The 15,689-nt window shown below is 48.7% G+C and overlaps 3 protein-coding genes across 3 annotated transcripts; 2 read left to right on the plus strand and 1 right to left on the minus strand.

Annotated features, from left to right (window-relative positions):
• Window positions 1-1,358: 1,358 nt before the first annotated feature.
• On the minus strand, window positions 1,359-3,497 carry DCLRE1B (DNA cross-link repair 1B). The gene is made up of 4 exons (XM_032203361.1): window positions 3,294-3,497; window positions 3,058-3,205; window positions 2,816-2,995; window positions 1,359-2,744 (listed from the first exon to the last, which is right to left on the minus strand). The coding sequence occupies exons 1-4, from the start codon at window positions 3,480-3,482 to the stop codon at window positions 1,870-1,872; spliced, it is 1,392 nt and encodes a 463-aa protein (XP_032059252.1). The 5' UTR covers window positions 3,483-3,497; the 3' UTR covers window positions 1,359-1,869.
• Window positions 3,498-3,615: 118 nt separating this feature from the next.
• Window positions 3,616-9,963, plus strand: AP4B1 (adaptor related protein complex 4 subunit beta 1). The gene is given in 11 exon segments (XM_032203360.1): window positions 3,616-3,761; window positions 3,881-4,105; window positions 4,184-4,314; window positions 4,414-4,561; window positions 5,231-5,556; window positions 5,559-5,726; window positions 6,462-6,545; window positions 7,501-7,604; window positions 7,818-8,025; window positions 8,324-8,608; window positions 8,987-9,963. Coding segments are annotated over 11 exon segments (2,220 nt in total). The 5' UTR covers window positions 3,616-3,648; the 3' UTR covers window positions 9,415-9,963.
• A 1,530-nt stretch (window positions 9,964-11,493) lies between these two features.
• BCL2L15 (BCL2 like 15) lies at window positions 11,494-15,512 on the plus strand. Its single transcript, XM_032203344.1, has 4 exons — window positions 11,494-11,651; window positions 13,699-13,841; window positions 14,664-14,879; window positions 15,401-15,512. The coding sequence occupies exons 1-4, from the start codon at window positions 11,546-11,548 to the stop codon at window positions 15,416-15,418; spliced, it is 483 nt and encodes a 160-aa protein (XP_032059235.1). The 5' UTR covers window positions 11,494-11,545; the 3' UTR covers window positions 15,419-15,512.
• The last annotated feature ends 177 nt before the right edge of the window (window positions 15,513-15,689 follow it).

Below are 15,689 nucleotides of genomic sequence, written 5' to 3' on the forward strand. Positions count from 1 at the left end.
GTCAGTCTCAGATGTTACAAAAGATGCAGGTGCCTCAACTCGTGCTGACCTGCTGGGGCTCTGCAGTTTAATTTTGACTGGCAAATAATCCACAGAGAAGCCTCCAAGAAACAGGAAGCACAGACCACAAGAAGTTTGAGCTGCCCTTGCTACCGCTTTTGAAGTATATTTCTATGGTAAAACACAGAACTCTGCTCCATCATTTCCAATATCCCATCCGGGGGCTGGCAGGCAGAGCAATAGGCAGCCCCACCGAAAGGCACTGCTTGTATTTAGTGATCAGGTCACAGCGCCTGGGAAGGCACAGGGTTAGGAGTTAGGACTCGAGTTTGTCAAGTAGCTTTGCAAACATACCCACTCTGGCAGTCATCAGGATTACTGTTCATGACAGCCTTGTTTTTAGACAGGTGTGGCTGCTGCATCTACAGGCATCTTTGCCTTTCACAAGCCCTAGCTTTCTTAAAAAGCAAACTTTTTTTTTTTTTTTTTTTTTTTTTTTTTAACATCTGATTTGATTCAGGAAATTCAACCATCTAGCTGACTGGCCTTGGGAAGACCTCACAGGACACTACATTCAGAAGACGCTCCGATCGTCTTGAAATCATTTGAAACATTGTGTTGAAAGCAATGAGACAGTTTGGAAAAGCTGAATAACAAATTAGTTTGTTACTCCCAGTAAAGCACCTAGTGACCAGTTCCACTTCACTGTTGCTGTCAAAACCCCACAGCGAGCCAGTTTGTAATCTGTTGCTAGTGCAGTTCTGCAAAGATAACCAGTGTCTTCAGACTACAGCTCCCTGCAGTTGACCTGAGTGCTGCAGTGCCCGGTCTCTAAGCTAACAGAGACAATTTTGCTGTTCAGCCACAGTATTCCTTCCAAACAATGCTGCTAGGACTTAACGTTTTACACCAGTAAGCAGATGGTTCGTTATCTTCTATCGCATTGCCTGATAAGAACAAGCAGCGGACGGGGAAAGCAACAGGTCTAGCAGAATGCTAACAGTTACCAGAAGTGCTATGCTGTCAAGAGGAAGAATTCAGGCTTGCAGGCTCGAGTGCAGAGGTTGTAGAGGATACAGCAATCCATTCCAGAAAGTCCAGAGCAGAGGAATTCACACAAATCCTATTTTTGCCAGCCAGTGACCTGAAAAAGCTATTTACAATTAATATGAAAGTGGTGCTTTCAGAAGAGCAGAACTGCATCCAGCTGCAGTTGGCAGGATGCAAAAGCAGTGCTGGCTGGAGGTATTACAGCGATTAACAGACTTTAAGACACTTTAAATTATTTTTATTTTTCTACATTTTTCTACAAAATGTATTTTATTTTATTTTATTTTCTACATTTCTTTAAGCACCAATTTTTAAAATGTACCCTAATAAATAATATTTGTAATGCACCTTGAATTGCTCATTGTCAATGAGGTATTACAGGTACGCAGAAAAGAGGAATCTCCAGGACTGTTAGATTTCCCCCCTTCTTGCTTCTCTCATCACACACAAACCCATTACTTAAAGTGCAGGCAGCTCACGCCCTCTGCTGCTCAACTTGTATCAGCCTGGCAAAATCTTTTGCCACATGTAAACCACCGCAAAAAGCAGGTAAAAGGCACAGATGTAGTGGGACCACGCTGCCCATAGACAGCATGGGTACCCAACAGATGTAGACAAAGACATAAAAATAAATAAGCAAAAAAAAATCTACAACTATTGCTAGTTTTCTTTCTCCTCTAGTAAGAGGTAAAGACAGTAAAGCCCCATAGCTGAGCTCCTCTCTCATGATGGGAAATGTGAACACAACAAATGGGATGCAGCATTAAGTTAGAATCACTGCTATCAGCTACATTTGACCTGGCAGGCACCATGCAATTTTCAGGATGCTTCTCCCCTCCTAAGAAAACCTTCTACCACCCTGTCAAATTTCTGTGAGGAATTCTGCTTTAAGACATTTAAAGGAACGAGTAAATACAACTCTGCAAACCCACTTGGAACGTGCTCATCAGCAACAGGCGACTGTCTAACAGCGCCAGCTGCTATTGCTACTCCTGACTGTTCTCCATTCTGTTCTTCCTTCCCTTTTTCCTTGGACACGTGACAACCAGTACAACCTTCTTTGGAGCAGAAAGCTGACGCACAGAAGTTCTGCTGAGGAACCTTAATGCCCCTCGGCCCATCAGGCTCCTCAGTATGTTTTTCTGGGGACTCATAGACAACTCCTTGGGACACAGAGTGTCTCTTGAAAAGAGCTTGCTGGCACACAGTCCTCTGTGTCTTTGTTTTGCTTTGCTGCTGCAAAGACTCTTGCACAGGCTTTGGGATTTTGAGGCCAGGAAGTGCCTGGTGGTCAGAACTTAGGTATTTCTGAAAGTATGCCTGGCACATGTCGTCCCTAACAAGTGGGATGACCGAGCAGGGTTTCAACCACTTCACAAACTCGCACAACTCTGAAAAGGACGAGTGATCTGAGTACGGGATGGGGAAGATGTTGGGGTGGGTGATCTTCACGGGCCTGCCGGTGGGGAGGATAGCAATGGTAGGATGCGTCGTGTTCCAGCTGACGAGGGTGTCCCGGCGGATCTCGGCGACGTCCACCGCGCGGATCCAGCCGGCCCCCTCCTCGGCGGTGAACACGTTGGGCATCTCCAGCAGCCGCATCTCCTCCAGGCGCGAGGGGCTCACCACGACCCAGGTGCCGAACTCCACCGCCAGCTCCACCAGCAGCGCCTCCTTCCCCAGGCTGTACACACCTGCGAGGGAGAAAACCGTGAGCCGCGTGCCGGGGTGGCGAGGGACGGCGCGTGCTCGAGGCGGCACTCACCGACCACCACGCGGTGGGACGGGTGCGCGCGGATGAGGCGGGCGGCCTGGCGGGCGGCGCAGCTCCGCGAGGGCAGGGGCTGGCACGGGCGGCAGTGCGTGGTGTCCAGGTACAGGCGGTCGATGCGGCGGCCCCTCAGCACTGGCTCACCCTGCATGGCGCCGGCGTAGCGGAAATCCCCTGCGGGAGCGGGGTGTGAGGGCGCGGCAGGCGTGGCGAGGCCGCGGGGGCCCGGCCCGTACCTGTGTAGAGGATGGTGCCAAAAGCGCCCTCGAAGAGGAACATGACGGCGCCGGGGCAGTGGTTGGCGTCCAGCAGCGTCACCGTCACCTCCTCGCCCAGCGCGTGGCTCTGCCCCACCTCCAGCGGCCGGATCCAGCACCGCGGCACCTGCGGGCGGGCGGAGCCGTGACGGGGCCGTGACGGGGCCGGGCCGGGCCGGGCCGGGCCGCAGCGGGGCCGGGCCCCGCGCACCTACCTGCAGGCGGTGGTGCAGCAGGCGGGCGGTGAGCGGCGAGCAGTAGAGCGGCCGGCGCCAGGTGCTGGACAGCCCGGCCGTGTGGTCCGCGTGCATGTGCGACAGGAAGAAGAGCCGCGCGCCGCCCGCCCGCCGCACGCTCCAGAAGTCCACGGCGATGGGGGTGCCGGGCAGCACCCTGCCGCCCATGGCGCCGCCGCCTCCCGCCGCTTCCCGCCGAGTGCCGGGGGCGGCGCCGCGCAGGCGCGGACGGGGCGGGGCGGGGGCGGCGCGTGCGCGGTGCCCGTTCCGGTGCCGGTGAGGGGTGGCGTTGCCCTGCCCGGCCCGTCCCGTCCCGGCCCGTCCCGTCCCGGCCATGCCGTACCTGGGCGGCGAGGAGGCGCTGCGCGACCTGCGCCGGGCGCTGGGCAACCCGCACGTGCAGGCGGACCCGCTGCGGTACCGCGCCGCCGTCCTGCGCGTCGTCCGGTGCGGGGCGGCCGGGGGCGGGGTGGGGGGCTCCGGCGGGGGGCGGCCGGCGGCTGACGGCCCCGTCCCTGTCCCTGTCCCCGTCCCCGTCCCCGTCCCCGTGCCCGTGCCCGCCGCAGGCTCATGACGCAGGGCGCGGACGTGTCGGGGCTGTTCGCCGAGATGGTGAAGGCGGGCGCGGCGGCCGACGTGGTGCAGAAGAAGCTGGTGCACCTCTACGTGCGCGCACACGCCCCGCGCCTGCCGCGCCTGGCGCTGCTGGCCGTCAACACGCTGCGCACGGACTGCGCCGACCCCAGCCCCGCCGTGCGCGGCCTGGCGCTGCGCAGCCTCTGCAGCCTCAGGTGCGCGCCCCCGCGGCACCCCCCCCACACCCCACACACCCCCCCTGTACCCCCGGCCCTGACGCCCCGTCCCCGCAGGGTGCCCGGCGCTCAGGAGTACGTGCGGCAGCCGCTGCTGAGCGGGCTGCGCGACCCGGCCTCCTACGTGAGGCGGGCGGCGGTGCTGGGCTGCGCCAAGGTGCACGAGCTGCAGGGCGACGCCGAAGTGGGTGAGTGGGGTCCCGGGGGGGGGGGGGGACGGGGCGGCCGGGACACGGCGCTGTGCCCGCGGGGTCGGGGCGGGGGGCAGCCTTTGGGTCTGGTTGCAGACGGCGCCCTGGTGAACGAGCTGTACAGCCTGCTGCGAGACCAGGACCCCATCGTCGTGGTGAACTGCCTCAGGGCTCTGGAAGAGATCCTGCGGAAGGAGGGGGGAGTCGTCATCAACAAACCCATCGCCCATCACCTCCTCAACAGGTTGGTTCCCGGCCGTGCCGCGGTGCTGGGGGCCTCGCTCTGGTGCCCGGCGTTTGTCCGCCGGCGGAGCGGGTGTCCCGGGGCCCCTGTCAGACCTGGAGAGGCGATCCAGGACAGAGCTGCCTGTCCTAAAAAAGGTTTTGTGCTAAGGTCTTAAGAGACATCTGAGATGCCCTGCTTTTCCAGGGAGTCTTTGCTTCTGGTTTGTTAGGAATTGCAAGCTAACGTGATTGTTTTATCTTTTTTAATCGTGATAGCATACGCAATACATTTGTGACGTGGGTGTTCTGGTGTATCTTTTCCAACAAACTGAAAGATGTCTAATTCATTAGATATCTATTGCTTGAAGAAGTGATATATATATATATTTTTTTTGGCAAATAATTCTATATGATACAGCAAAAGCAAGATAATTGCTGTGTCCAGGGATCTTGTCTTTGTTTCTCTGGCTGAGAGCACAAGCAAAAGTGCGCAGTTGGTACAAATTTAAGCCTGCATCAGAAATTGGTCAATTGTCTTGAGATAAAATTGTGGTGTCTACTTCTGAAATACAGCATTTGATCTAGAATGGAGCATGCAAGCAACTGGCAGGCTACAGCCACTACTCTGCACAGCACGGATCTTCGTGCACTTCTTGACTCCTGCAAACTGTGTTTGTTTTCTTGGCAGGATGGCCGACCTAGATCAGTGGGGGCAAAGTGAGGTGCTTGCCTTCCTGCTGCGTTACAGACCCCGCTCTGAGGAGGAGCTTTTCGACATTCTGAATTTACTAGATGGATATCTTAAAAGCAGCAGCCCCAGCGTCGTGATGGCAGCCACCAAGCTTTTCCTGGTCCTAGCCAGGGAGTACCCACATGTGCAGGCAGATGTTTTGGTGAGAGTAAAGGGACCACTGCTGTCTGCCTGCACTTCGGAGAGCAGGGAGCTCTGCTTCACTGCACTGTGTCACGTGCGCCAGATCCTCAGTAGCCTCCCTGGTCATTTTAGCAGCCACTACAAAAGTTCTTCTGCTCATATTCAGAACCGCACTACATCAAATGCCAGAAGATGGAAGTGTTGTGCGAGCTGGTGAATGATGAAAATGTGCTACAAGTGCTGGAGGAGCTGAAAGGGTATTGCACTGATATATCTGAAGAGCTTGCCCAGGGGGCGATCTCTGCTATAGGTAAGAGCTCTGCCTTGCCTCAGAAGCAGCTGCAGCCCTAGATCTTTAAGGTGCGCCTTTCTCTGCTGAAGTATATCCAGGCAAATGCCGAATAGCTAATCTGTTCTGAAGCCCTAAGTAAATCACCCTTCCCAGGAGTGTTTCATGGGTGTTTCTAAACCACGATGGTGTTGATTTTCTCAGAAGTCCTGGTATTGAACTGTTTCTGGCTGAGTATAATGTCTTTGAGTCTTTTTCAGATGTCTGCTCTCTTATGAGAAGCTCTAAAGAAATGAACTCTGGACTGAATGAAATCCTTTCATCCCATTAATGAGTGTTATAATGTTGAGTCTTATGGAAACTGTAGAGCTGCTATAATACCGGCTTGTTTGAGTTGTGATGGAGGCAGAGTTGAGGTGATTTGGGGCAGTTTAGTTTTGGTTTTGCAAGCTTTAAAATACAGAAGTTTTATGGCGTTCCTCAGGAGAAAGCCTGGGATGCTAAAAGGCTTTTCTCGTGTTACGTTTAAGAAAAGTTCAGACTTCTTCTGAGGTAAAAGGAACCTTTTTCTTCAAAAAAGGAATGTATCCCTTATGTTAGGTATATGCGCTCATCTTACTACACTTCCAGAAAGTATCGTCAAAATAGAAAAGGGATAAGTTCTTTCAGATGAGTTTGTGATGAATAGTTGGGCTCACGTTTCCTATTTCACTCTGATTTACTGGTTGCCTTCTATGCTCTTTGGTGTCTCTGCAGGCAATATTGCTAGGACGTACACTGAACAGTGCATGGGGATTCTGACAGAGCTCTTGGGGTTTCAGCAGGAGCATATCACCTCAGGTAATCATCTGCAGGTTTTTTTTACATGGCTTATGCTTTAAGGAAATGGCCTTGTTGGGGCTTGTGATTCCAAAATTTGAGTCTTTAGAAGGCATATGGCATTTAATTTAATTGGGATCTTCAGGTGGAAGTCTCCCTGGTGGGGTGCGGGTATGTTTTTTTCACTTCCTTGGGAAATGGTTATAGCTGTATTGATGGTCTGGTAAGATATGCGGGCTCCCTTCTGTCTGCCATCTGTTGGCTCCAAGGACTGAGGGACTCAGCAGAGGCATTTTAGTGGCTATTTGTGAAGACCTAGCTGGTCAATAGTTCTAATCTTGAATTCTTTCTAATGGGGATCCTTGGCCTGTGTCTTTTAAACTTTTGTGATTTCTCTTCTGCTGTCTGATTCAGCTTTACCCAGACTTCTGTCTTCTGCTGCTGTCAAATCTAACTTCATATCTGTGCTATTTCTGCCCCCCTTATCTTAATGCTCTTGCTTTCTGCTTTCAAAGTTGCATGCCTGAAGTCGTCTGTTGAATTAGGTCTTAGTAGTTGCTGTAGTTTGTAAGTGTGCAAGAGCATTTAAAGTATTGACCTAAAGTTCACAAAACACGTTTTGAATTGGTGTTAGTTTCAATTTGTTGTTGTAACATTGTATGTCTGAGACATCATGAGTCAGTCTCTTTTTAAAGCCCAGGGAATGTCCAGAAGAGAGATTACTTTCCGGCAGCCAGAGGAACAATCTGAAGTTTCAGTACTTTGTTTTAGACTTCGTTTAACTTTGCACTGACAAGAGCAATGTCATGGGATTTTGAAGAAGGGTGTTTCAAAACAGTCCTGAGAAATGCACTCTTTAGCTCAGACTTTGCAGTCTTTTGACTGTTTTATACATTTTTTATTTATCTTATTTTATTTATTTTGCCTAATGGTTTTGTAATTCTTGGGGAATGCTGAGAGTTTTGTTTCATTGCAGCGGTAGTTCAGGCTTTTCGGGACCTGGTTTGGCTGTGTCCCCAGTGCACGGATGCAGTGTGTCAGGCGCTGCCTAGCTGTGAGGACACCATCCAGGACAGTGAGGTAAGGTGGCTTTATGCCTTGGGCTAGCAGCTGTTGAGGATGGGTGGAATCTAACTCCTTGAGTTTCGTGTGGCTTATGATTGGCATTACGAGGATCAGAAAGCTTCAGAAGATTTGTGCTCGTGTCAGTTGATTCCATGTCACTGCTGACTTTCTGGTAAACAGCACTGCTGTCCTGGTAAGCATAGTATGTGCTTTCTGTGGTTCCTTCAGGGCAAGCAAGCACTGATCTGGCTCCTGGGGGCACATGGTGAGAAAGTACCAAACGCCCCCTATGTTTTAGAGGACTTTGTGGAGAACGTGAAATCAGAGGTGTTTCCAGCAGTAAAGATGGAGCTTCTGACAGCACTGGTGCGACTCTTCCTATCTCGTCCTGCTGAATGTCAGGACATGCTAGGGAGACTGCTCTATCACTGCATAGGTGGGTTTCCATTTTCAGCATTGTGTTTCATTACAGTGGTAGTACAGGCTTTTTAGGACCTGGCTTTGCTGTGTCCTCAGAGCATGGATGCAGTGATGGCATCCTGGCTGTGAGGAGACCACTGAGGGTGGCAAGGTAAGGTGGCTTTATGCAAGGGGCTGCTACGTGTCCCTGGTTGGTGAGTGTAACAGTTTTCTGCTCTGTCCCTGGGAATCTGTGTTTAGTAATGAAGGGTTACTCTGGAGAAATCCGAATGCTAGAATTGTCTCTCCTAAAACTACGTTCATCCAATTCCCAGAGGAGGAGAAGGATATGGCAGTACGAGACCGTGGATTGTTCTACTATCGCCTCTTACAGTCCGGTGTGGAAGAAGTGAAGCGGGTCCTGTGCAGCCCTAAGTCTGACCCCTCCTTGGGGCTCCTGGAAGACCAAACTGAACAACCAGTGAATACGTGGGTTTCTGAGTTTAATACTCTTGTACCTGTTTATGGCAGAGCACGTTGGGCGCTTGTCACTGCTCAACAGCCAGTGGAATCCTGCTACGCTTTTTCTCCTTTTACCGACTCTGGGAACAGAGGCACAGGTAACCAGCCTCACCCACGTCTGGGTTTCAATTTCCCTCATACATGGATTTCTCGTGAAAATTATCACAGTGCTTTGAGAGTGCTGTTTAGTGTTCTGAATATCTTGTACAGTGTCTGGCTGATCACAACCTCATTAGCCTAGGGAGATCACAGAATCACAGAATTGTAGGGGTTGGAAGGGACCTTGAATGATCATCGGGTCCATCCCCCCGCCAAAGCAGGTTCCTTAGAGCAGGCTGCCCGGGGGGGTGTCCCGACGCTGCAGAAGGTGCCATAATTCCAACCTTCTTCTTCTGATGGCCTCCTGAGAGGTTCTTTGGGAAACTGTAAGTAGCACAATATATGCTGCATCTCACATGTTTTTGGTTTCATTTCAGAGTCTCTGATTTCTGAAGGGAATCAAGAAGTCCTCGAGGTTCATCCTGATACAGGCAACCTGACCTTAATTCCTGATGTTTACCTGACTGCAGAACAGTTTGAGAAGACCTGGCTGAGCCTGGACATTAGCTGCCAACACTCTCTGCCGTGGGGCAGAACTGTTCATCCAGATACCATACAGACTGCTTTTCATGTTGTCCACATCCATACTATTGCTATGAGCAAAGCTGGTGTCCAGCCGTGGAAAGCTTATTTCAGCGCTCAGGATGACACTGGTTGTCTCTTCCTAACAGAGCTATTGCTTGAGACAGAAGATTCGGAGATGCAGGTTTCAGTGAAGCAGAGTGAGGCAAAGCCTGAGGCGCTGCAAGCCTTCATGTCCGTTTTCAGGACTGCCATGGGAGCAGTTGCTGGGCTGAAATCCTGATTCATCTCTGTTCCCAGTGGGATGCTTGCTCAGGGCACAGGCAGAGTTTACTTCTCTGGCTTCAATTTGCTGTTCCTGATGCTCGTTCCCTACTTTTAAACTGTAGGAGTGTTATCAGCCTTTCCCCGGAGCAGTGTTATGCACAGAAACCACATGCGGTATGAGGGTAGCGGTTTGTGTGAGTTAACGAGATTGAGTTTTGTACCTGGCATCACTTTGACAACCTCAGTCAGCTGTCAGTTCTTGCACCAGTAATTCAAGAATTGCTGTTAAGATTATTAATCTGTATGGAAAATCATTTTTTGATTATATTGTGACTTAATTTTTCTACTTTTTGCTGCTGTCATTTGCAGAATTGTTTGTATTTCAACCTTATTTTGATTTGTAACTGTGACTTACTTCTGTTAGTTTCCTGTCGGACAACTGTCATGTCCAGGTACTGATCACAGTCTTGTACAGGCTTATACTTCCAGACTGGACTTTATTTCTGTACCCCTCCCCCCCTTTCCTTTTTGTGCCTAAATGTCTACTGCCCCAGCTTTTTAATGTATGAACTTTTTCTTTCTTTCTTTTTTTTTTTTTTTTTTTATATACATACTTTTTGTGTTCCTTGCAATTTAAGGAAAGCAAAATAAATGATCCCTGGAGATCTCAGGGCCTGGCTGTCTCTTTCCACCAACTCTTTCCTTCTTTCTCTTTGCTTTATTTTCTGTTTGCTTAGCTTACTAAGTGTTCTCTGAGAAGAAAGTATCACTTACTGTAGCTGGGCCACTTTAATTAGCTAATGTGTTTTTTTTTCCAAGAATATTGTAATAAAAGAATAAAAGAGTTAAAAGAGTAAAAAGTTATAAAAGAATAAAAGAGTTTATTTATATAAAAGAGTAATCAGAAATTACTATGACAGCAGTCCCTCTGTTCTATTGAAAGTTGCATAGAGCTGAACTTTGCATGATGTCATGAAACATTTCCTTGTCACAGCCGTGAAAACCCTCTCTGGCAGCATAACCATTGTTCTTTCAGTCACTTTCAGCCAGGGCATGGAGAGGAACAGGAAGCGTTGCTCCACTCAGCTCTGTGCAGAAGTCCATTGAGTGTTTTATACAACGGCAAAACCCTAGAGAGGTCTCCCTGGCTTAAGATTAAAGTACACTGGTTACTGTAATGGCCTTACCGTAAGTGCAAGGTGTGGCTTTATTAATCCTATTCTGTAAAATATCTTACAGTTTTTAAGGACTGTATTGTAACGATAATTGTGATACGCCTTTCACACACCTCACGGAAACACTGCCATCCCTGTTAAACAACAGGTTTTAGATTTTATTTTTGATTTTCCAAATAAAAACATGAATCATTCGTGACTGCTTTCTGATGTACTTATTTGCTGGTCTCTTGGCTGAAGTCTGTGGGTTAACCATAAGCCCGATGGTTACAGTGGATCCTGAGATAACTGCGCTCCATCCTGCCTTTGTTTCACACAGGATTTGTACCTCAGCTTCCCTTGAAGCAAAGCTTTCAAGATTCTTTATCTTTAAAGATTGCGTGCAATAAGTTGTTTCAGTCTAGTGTGAAAAGTTACTGTGATGGGTGGGCCGTCTAGGGGTGAATTCAAATTTAGTTAAGAAGTTGACTGTAGCAGGGCTCCTGCTACCAGTTTCTATAAGTACAGGAATACAACGTGCATATGGGAGGTGCATTGCAGGACTCATATTACACAGTTTTCAGGAAAAAAATGATAGCTTCTTGGTAACCTGTCCTTCCCTGACCAGTAGCTAGTGTGAATCTAGTGTCGGTCTGGGACAGGGACTTCCAGTTTCCAGCCTTTTGTCCAGGTACCTTTCCTGAAGAATGAGCAGGTGAGCACTGTTTGGCTTCTTGTAGTTCTTTATTTAAGTTGATCTTCATGCTAATGGCTTATTTTGAAACTAAACCACACCCATAGTTTGAATGATCACAGTTAAGAGAGCAAATATCTGCATGCTGTGCTGTTCTGGGGAGGAGTCTTCCCAGAAGGAAGGGCTTGTGCAGTTACGGGGAAAAGGAAGCTAAAATTCAGACACCTGAGAAGAGGAGCAGCTACAGAGGCATCTGGTCCTGCCTTCAGCTTCATTCAGATAGCTGGGAGAAAACTGCAATGACAACGTTTGAGGAACAGACGGAACACGTTGTGAACGCCTTATACTATGATCTCTTACATGACGATGAAATTGATAATCGATGTCTGCAGACAGATTCAGGAGGTAAGACCTAAAGTTTGGTGGGAAATGGGAGAAAAATCTTGTTTGTTTGCTGAAGATGTTGGAGAAGTGTTGTGACCGAACAGCTAAAGGAAGGAGATTGTAACTTGGCACTGGTTGTTGGGCTTTTTAAAATACAGACCTGTGATGACCTCCGAGCTAGCTCTGTTCTGGGGAAGAGTTAGAGTGGGGTGGGCTTGTCTGAACCCCGTGAAGGCCAAACTGCAGCCTGATTTATTGGGCCAGGGAAGTTTTGGGGGGGGTTCTGATAAGGAACGACCGCGCTTCTCCCAGGCGAGGGCGGGCAGGGGGCCCCACAGCTCCCAGCAGCCCGGTGAGCTCGCTGCCTGCTGGGGCTCCCATGGGGAAGGACAGAAAGTTGCACCCGGCCAGCCTTTTGGAGGAGCGTGGAGGCAGCAGTCCGCTGCTCTGCTAAACATTGCAGAGAGCTGGACTTTGCATGGTGTCACGAAACATTTCCTTGTCACAGCCATGAAAATTCTCTCTGGCAGCATAACCATTGCTCTTCCCACTTCAGTCACTTTCAGCCAGGGCATGGAGAGGAACAGGAAGCGTTGCTCCACTCTGCTCTGTGCAGAAGTCCATCGAGTATTTTATACAACGGCAAAACCCTAGAGAGGTCTCCCTGGCTTAAGATTAAAGTACACTGGTTACTGTAATGGCCTTACCGTAAGTGCAAGGTGTGGCTTTATTAATCCTATTCTGTAAAATATCTTACAGTTTTTAAGGACTGTATTGTAGCGACAATCGTGATATGCCTTTCACACACCTCACAGAAACACTGCCGGTTAAACAACAGGTTTTCGATGGAAGCTCTGTGTCTGTTGTCTTGCCCACAAAGTCTCCAGTCAGCCTGGTGCTCGTTTCCCTCTGGTGGATCGGGTGCTGTCAGCTCCCTGAGCGCCGTGCGATGCCCACCGAGGGCCTGCAGCCGGACAGAACCGGGGGGCAGCGGCAGCCGTGCCAGGGGCTGCGGGCAGAGGAGGGAGGGAAGAAGGTGGCTGGGTCAGGAAGCAATGCTGAAGATAAAGTTGCTCACTACTCTATTTTGAAAGATCCTGCTTTCAGTTCCTTATGGTCTTGTCAAACTTGGAAATATTTTTGCTGAAATTTTCAGTGATGGGTAGCTCCTTCTGGCTGAATATTCAGACATATTAAAAAATAGACTTTTTTTTTTTTTTTTTCTCAGTGTTTTTAAGGAGAAATGCTTTAACTGAGGGAAAAAAAAAAACAAAACAAAACAAAACAAAACACCACACGTAACCCCCCTATAAGTTGTTTAGCTGAGACATACTAATGGTTTTTATATAAAATTTTGAAATTTGTGAAGTATGTCTCCTGTTCCTTTGAAAACCTTCCCAAATTTAGATCGCTATGTGACTTTGAAACGTTGCAATTTGCACTTACTCAGAAGAGACATTGAGTTTGATATCTAAATTCTCTGATGCCTCTCCATACACCATGATCTGCAGCCTAGCAGTGCTGGGGGAATCTAAGCAGGACTTTACCAGCTGATCAATGGGAGTGTGTCCCTGGAATCAAAGGAAGGAGAGACTAGGTGCTCTCCATCCCTCTTTTTCTTGCTTGCCTTTGGAAGCGCAGAGGGAAGGAGCTGCCTGAAACCTGGAAAGGTAAAAGAGAGGCCCTGGGGATGTCTTTGCAGCAAAACTTGGGCATAAAGCATCTATGGTGAGAGGAGAGACCTGGACAAATCGATGGTATGGAGCTGCCTGTGGAACCTCAATTAAATCCCTCTAAATCTATGAATACTTGAACGACTGGCAAGTACAGTATTTCCTAAGGACGTTGGTTTTAGATATCCTATTGTGTCTTGTCACAGGTTTACTCTGCATTGTTGTCCCAAGTGCTTGAGACACTAACTACCTTAGCTCTCTTAAGGTAGCTTTGCGAATGTAGTATGTGTTAAATATGCTTGGTTGTAAGTTTATAATCTCCCCTTTTCTCTGCCTTTTAGTAATACATTATGCCATAATCCTTTACCCTACTCTCTCTCTGCTCATTGTTTTAGGGCCTGTGCCATTTGCAGGAGAACTTCCAAGTGATTTTGACCCAGTTATTATTGCCAGTCGTCTGCGACAGATCGGGGACCAGTGCAACATGGATTTTGAAAGGGTTTCCTCACAGGCTCTTGCTGAAGTACTCACAGGGAAGGTAAAGGATAACTTGTCCTGTCTGGCCCTGGGCCTGCTCTTTGTCTGCAGGGCAACCTGGAGGCCCTTTTGTGTTGGAGAACAGCAAAAGCCTAGGGAGAAGACCAACTTATGCTGTAGGAGTCAGAGGTGTCTGAGGGAAAGGGACATGATAGCCAGCAGCCTGCCTCTGCTCATTTCTGTCTATCTGGCAGTGTATGAGCCACCAGAACAAAAGCTAAGCAAATGACTGTAGGACCTGCTCAGTCCTTTGCCTTTTTCCAGGTGGGTGATTTCTCACAACTTTTCTCCTTGTCTCTTCCAAGAGAGCTGCTTTTTATCACCTGAGTAGCCCTGGCTCTGCCTGGGCTGGTCTGTCATTGCAGTAGATAATCTGCAGCCTGGCACTCATGAGGGGCAAATACTGTGTGCAGGAGGAAGGCTGTGATGGGAGAAGACCAGGTGCTCCAGGTGGTCTGGCTTGAGCTTGCCCTGAAGTCTTAGATCTCCTGCCAGTATGGTTTTGGTTCAAATGCTGCATGTAGTTCTAGCTGAAGGTTTGTTGCAGCTCTGGCTACAGCTGTCCTCCCCAGTCCTTCAAACGTGCCTCCTGATGCTGTAGTTTGCACAAGCTGCAGTAAAGACAGAAGCAAATGAGAGCCCTGCTCTGAGCGTCCTATGCTGTGTGGATATCACCAGGGAGTTGTGGGGCCCACCTGCTTTAGTCATGGGTAGAAGAAACAAATGCAGTAATTCAATTGAATGTTGGATTTTGAGCCAAGACTCACTTATCCAGTGATCATTTAAAAAGGAGAAGCTCAGACTGCCCTCTTGATGCTTGCAGATGGAGAAGTTCGAGGCTGCTGTGGATTCTCTCAGCAGAAGCTGGAGTGACCAGAACCCTGAGATGGTCTATGAGAGAGCTTTTCTCTCTGTTTCTGTGAAACTGATGATGCATATTCTTAAGAAAGTCCCCTCTATGTTTCATCCCAGTCAACTCATAACAGTGATTAATGGAAATGCTCAAGTGAAAAACTACATTGAGGCCCATGGAGGATGGGTAAGCACACGAAGTTCGCTGTGATGTTTGAGTGTTTCTGGCTCTGTCCCTTTGTTGCTCTCAGCTTTCCCACACGGTGTTCAGCCTGGCGCCTATCTTGGCTGGTCACTGACACCCAGCCACCCAGTGTCCCCTCCTTGACCCATGCATCAGCCAGCTCCTCTTGTAGCTGTCAGAACGCAGCTTTGCTAAATGCCTTGGTGAAGACTCACTGAAGTCAGTATCAAAATTCCCAACTGCTCCTCTGTGTCAGGATTTAATTCCTTATCTCAGTGCCTTGGGAGCTATTAAGGATTAGTCAAACAAAAAGCACTTTCCTGTTGACATAGCTCTATGGATACCACCTGGTTCGTTTTCTCTGTGGAACAGTGAAATCAGTCCGGGAGAGGGTCACAGTGGAAGACACAAAGCCTGTCTCGCTGTCCCATATCTTTCCCTTCCTGCCAGCTCCTTTAAACTTACCTTAAATTCTTCCTCTAAAATACATACACATGGATTGTTTTTTGTTTGTTTGTTTTCAGGAGAACTTGGACGACTGAGAGGAAGTGTTTTACTACTTTCCAAAAAGTTTGGATTTCATTGATTTAAGTGGGACAATTGCTTCGATATTTATTTAGATTGCCAGAAGAATCATACAAATAAGAACTGTGTAAAAGATATTCTACATCACTACAACTAAAAAACAATAAATGTTATTATTTGTTTTTCTTCTTGTATCTCTTAAATGTGTTCATAAAAGTGGGCTTCACTCTTATTCAAAGGTTAAAGGCTTAATGCTGCGGTACTAATTTCAGACTCATCAGGTAATAT

Source organism: Aythya fuligula, chromosome 25 (assembly GCF_009819795.1).
Source record: "Aythya fuligula isolate bAytFul2 chromosome 25, bAytFul2.pri, whole genome shotgun sequence".
In the NCBI taxonomy this organism is placed as follows: domain Eukaryota; kingdom Metazoa; phylum Chordata; class Aves; order Anseriformes; family Anatidae; genus Aythya; species Aythya fuligula.

Coding starts and splice junctions, on each gene's coding strand:
- DCLRE1B (XM_032203361.1), bottom strand. CDS start 3,482: ATGGGCGGCAGGGTGCTGCCCGGCACCCCCATCGCCGTGGACTTCTGG. Junction 3,206..3,293: donor TGCTGCACCACCGCCTGCAG/GTAGGTGCGCGG, acceptor GCCCGCCCGCAG/GTGCCGCGGTGCTGGATCCG. Junction 2,996..3,057: donor TGGCACCATCCTCTACACAG/GTACGGGCCGGG, acceptor CCGCTCCCGCAG/GGGATTTCCGCTACGCCGGC.
- BCL2L15 (XM_032203344.1), top strand. CDS start 11,546: ATGACAACGTTTGAGGAACAGACGGAACACGTTGTGAACGCCTTATAC. Junction 11,652..13,698: donor TCTGCAGACAGATTCAGGAG/GTAAGACCTAAA, acceptor TCATTGTTTTAG/GGCCTGTGCCATTTGCAGGA. Junction 13,842..14,663: donor CTGAAGTACTCACAGGGAAG/GTAAAGGATAAC, acceptor TGATGCTTGCAG/ATGGAGAAGTTCGAGGCTGC.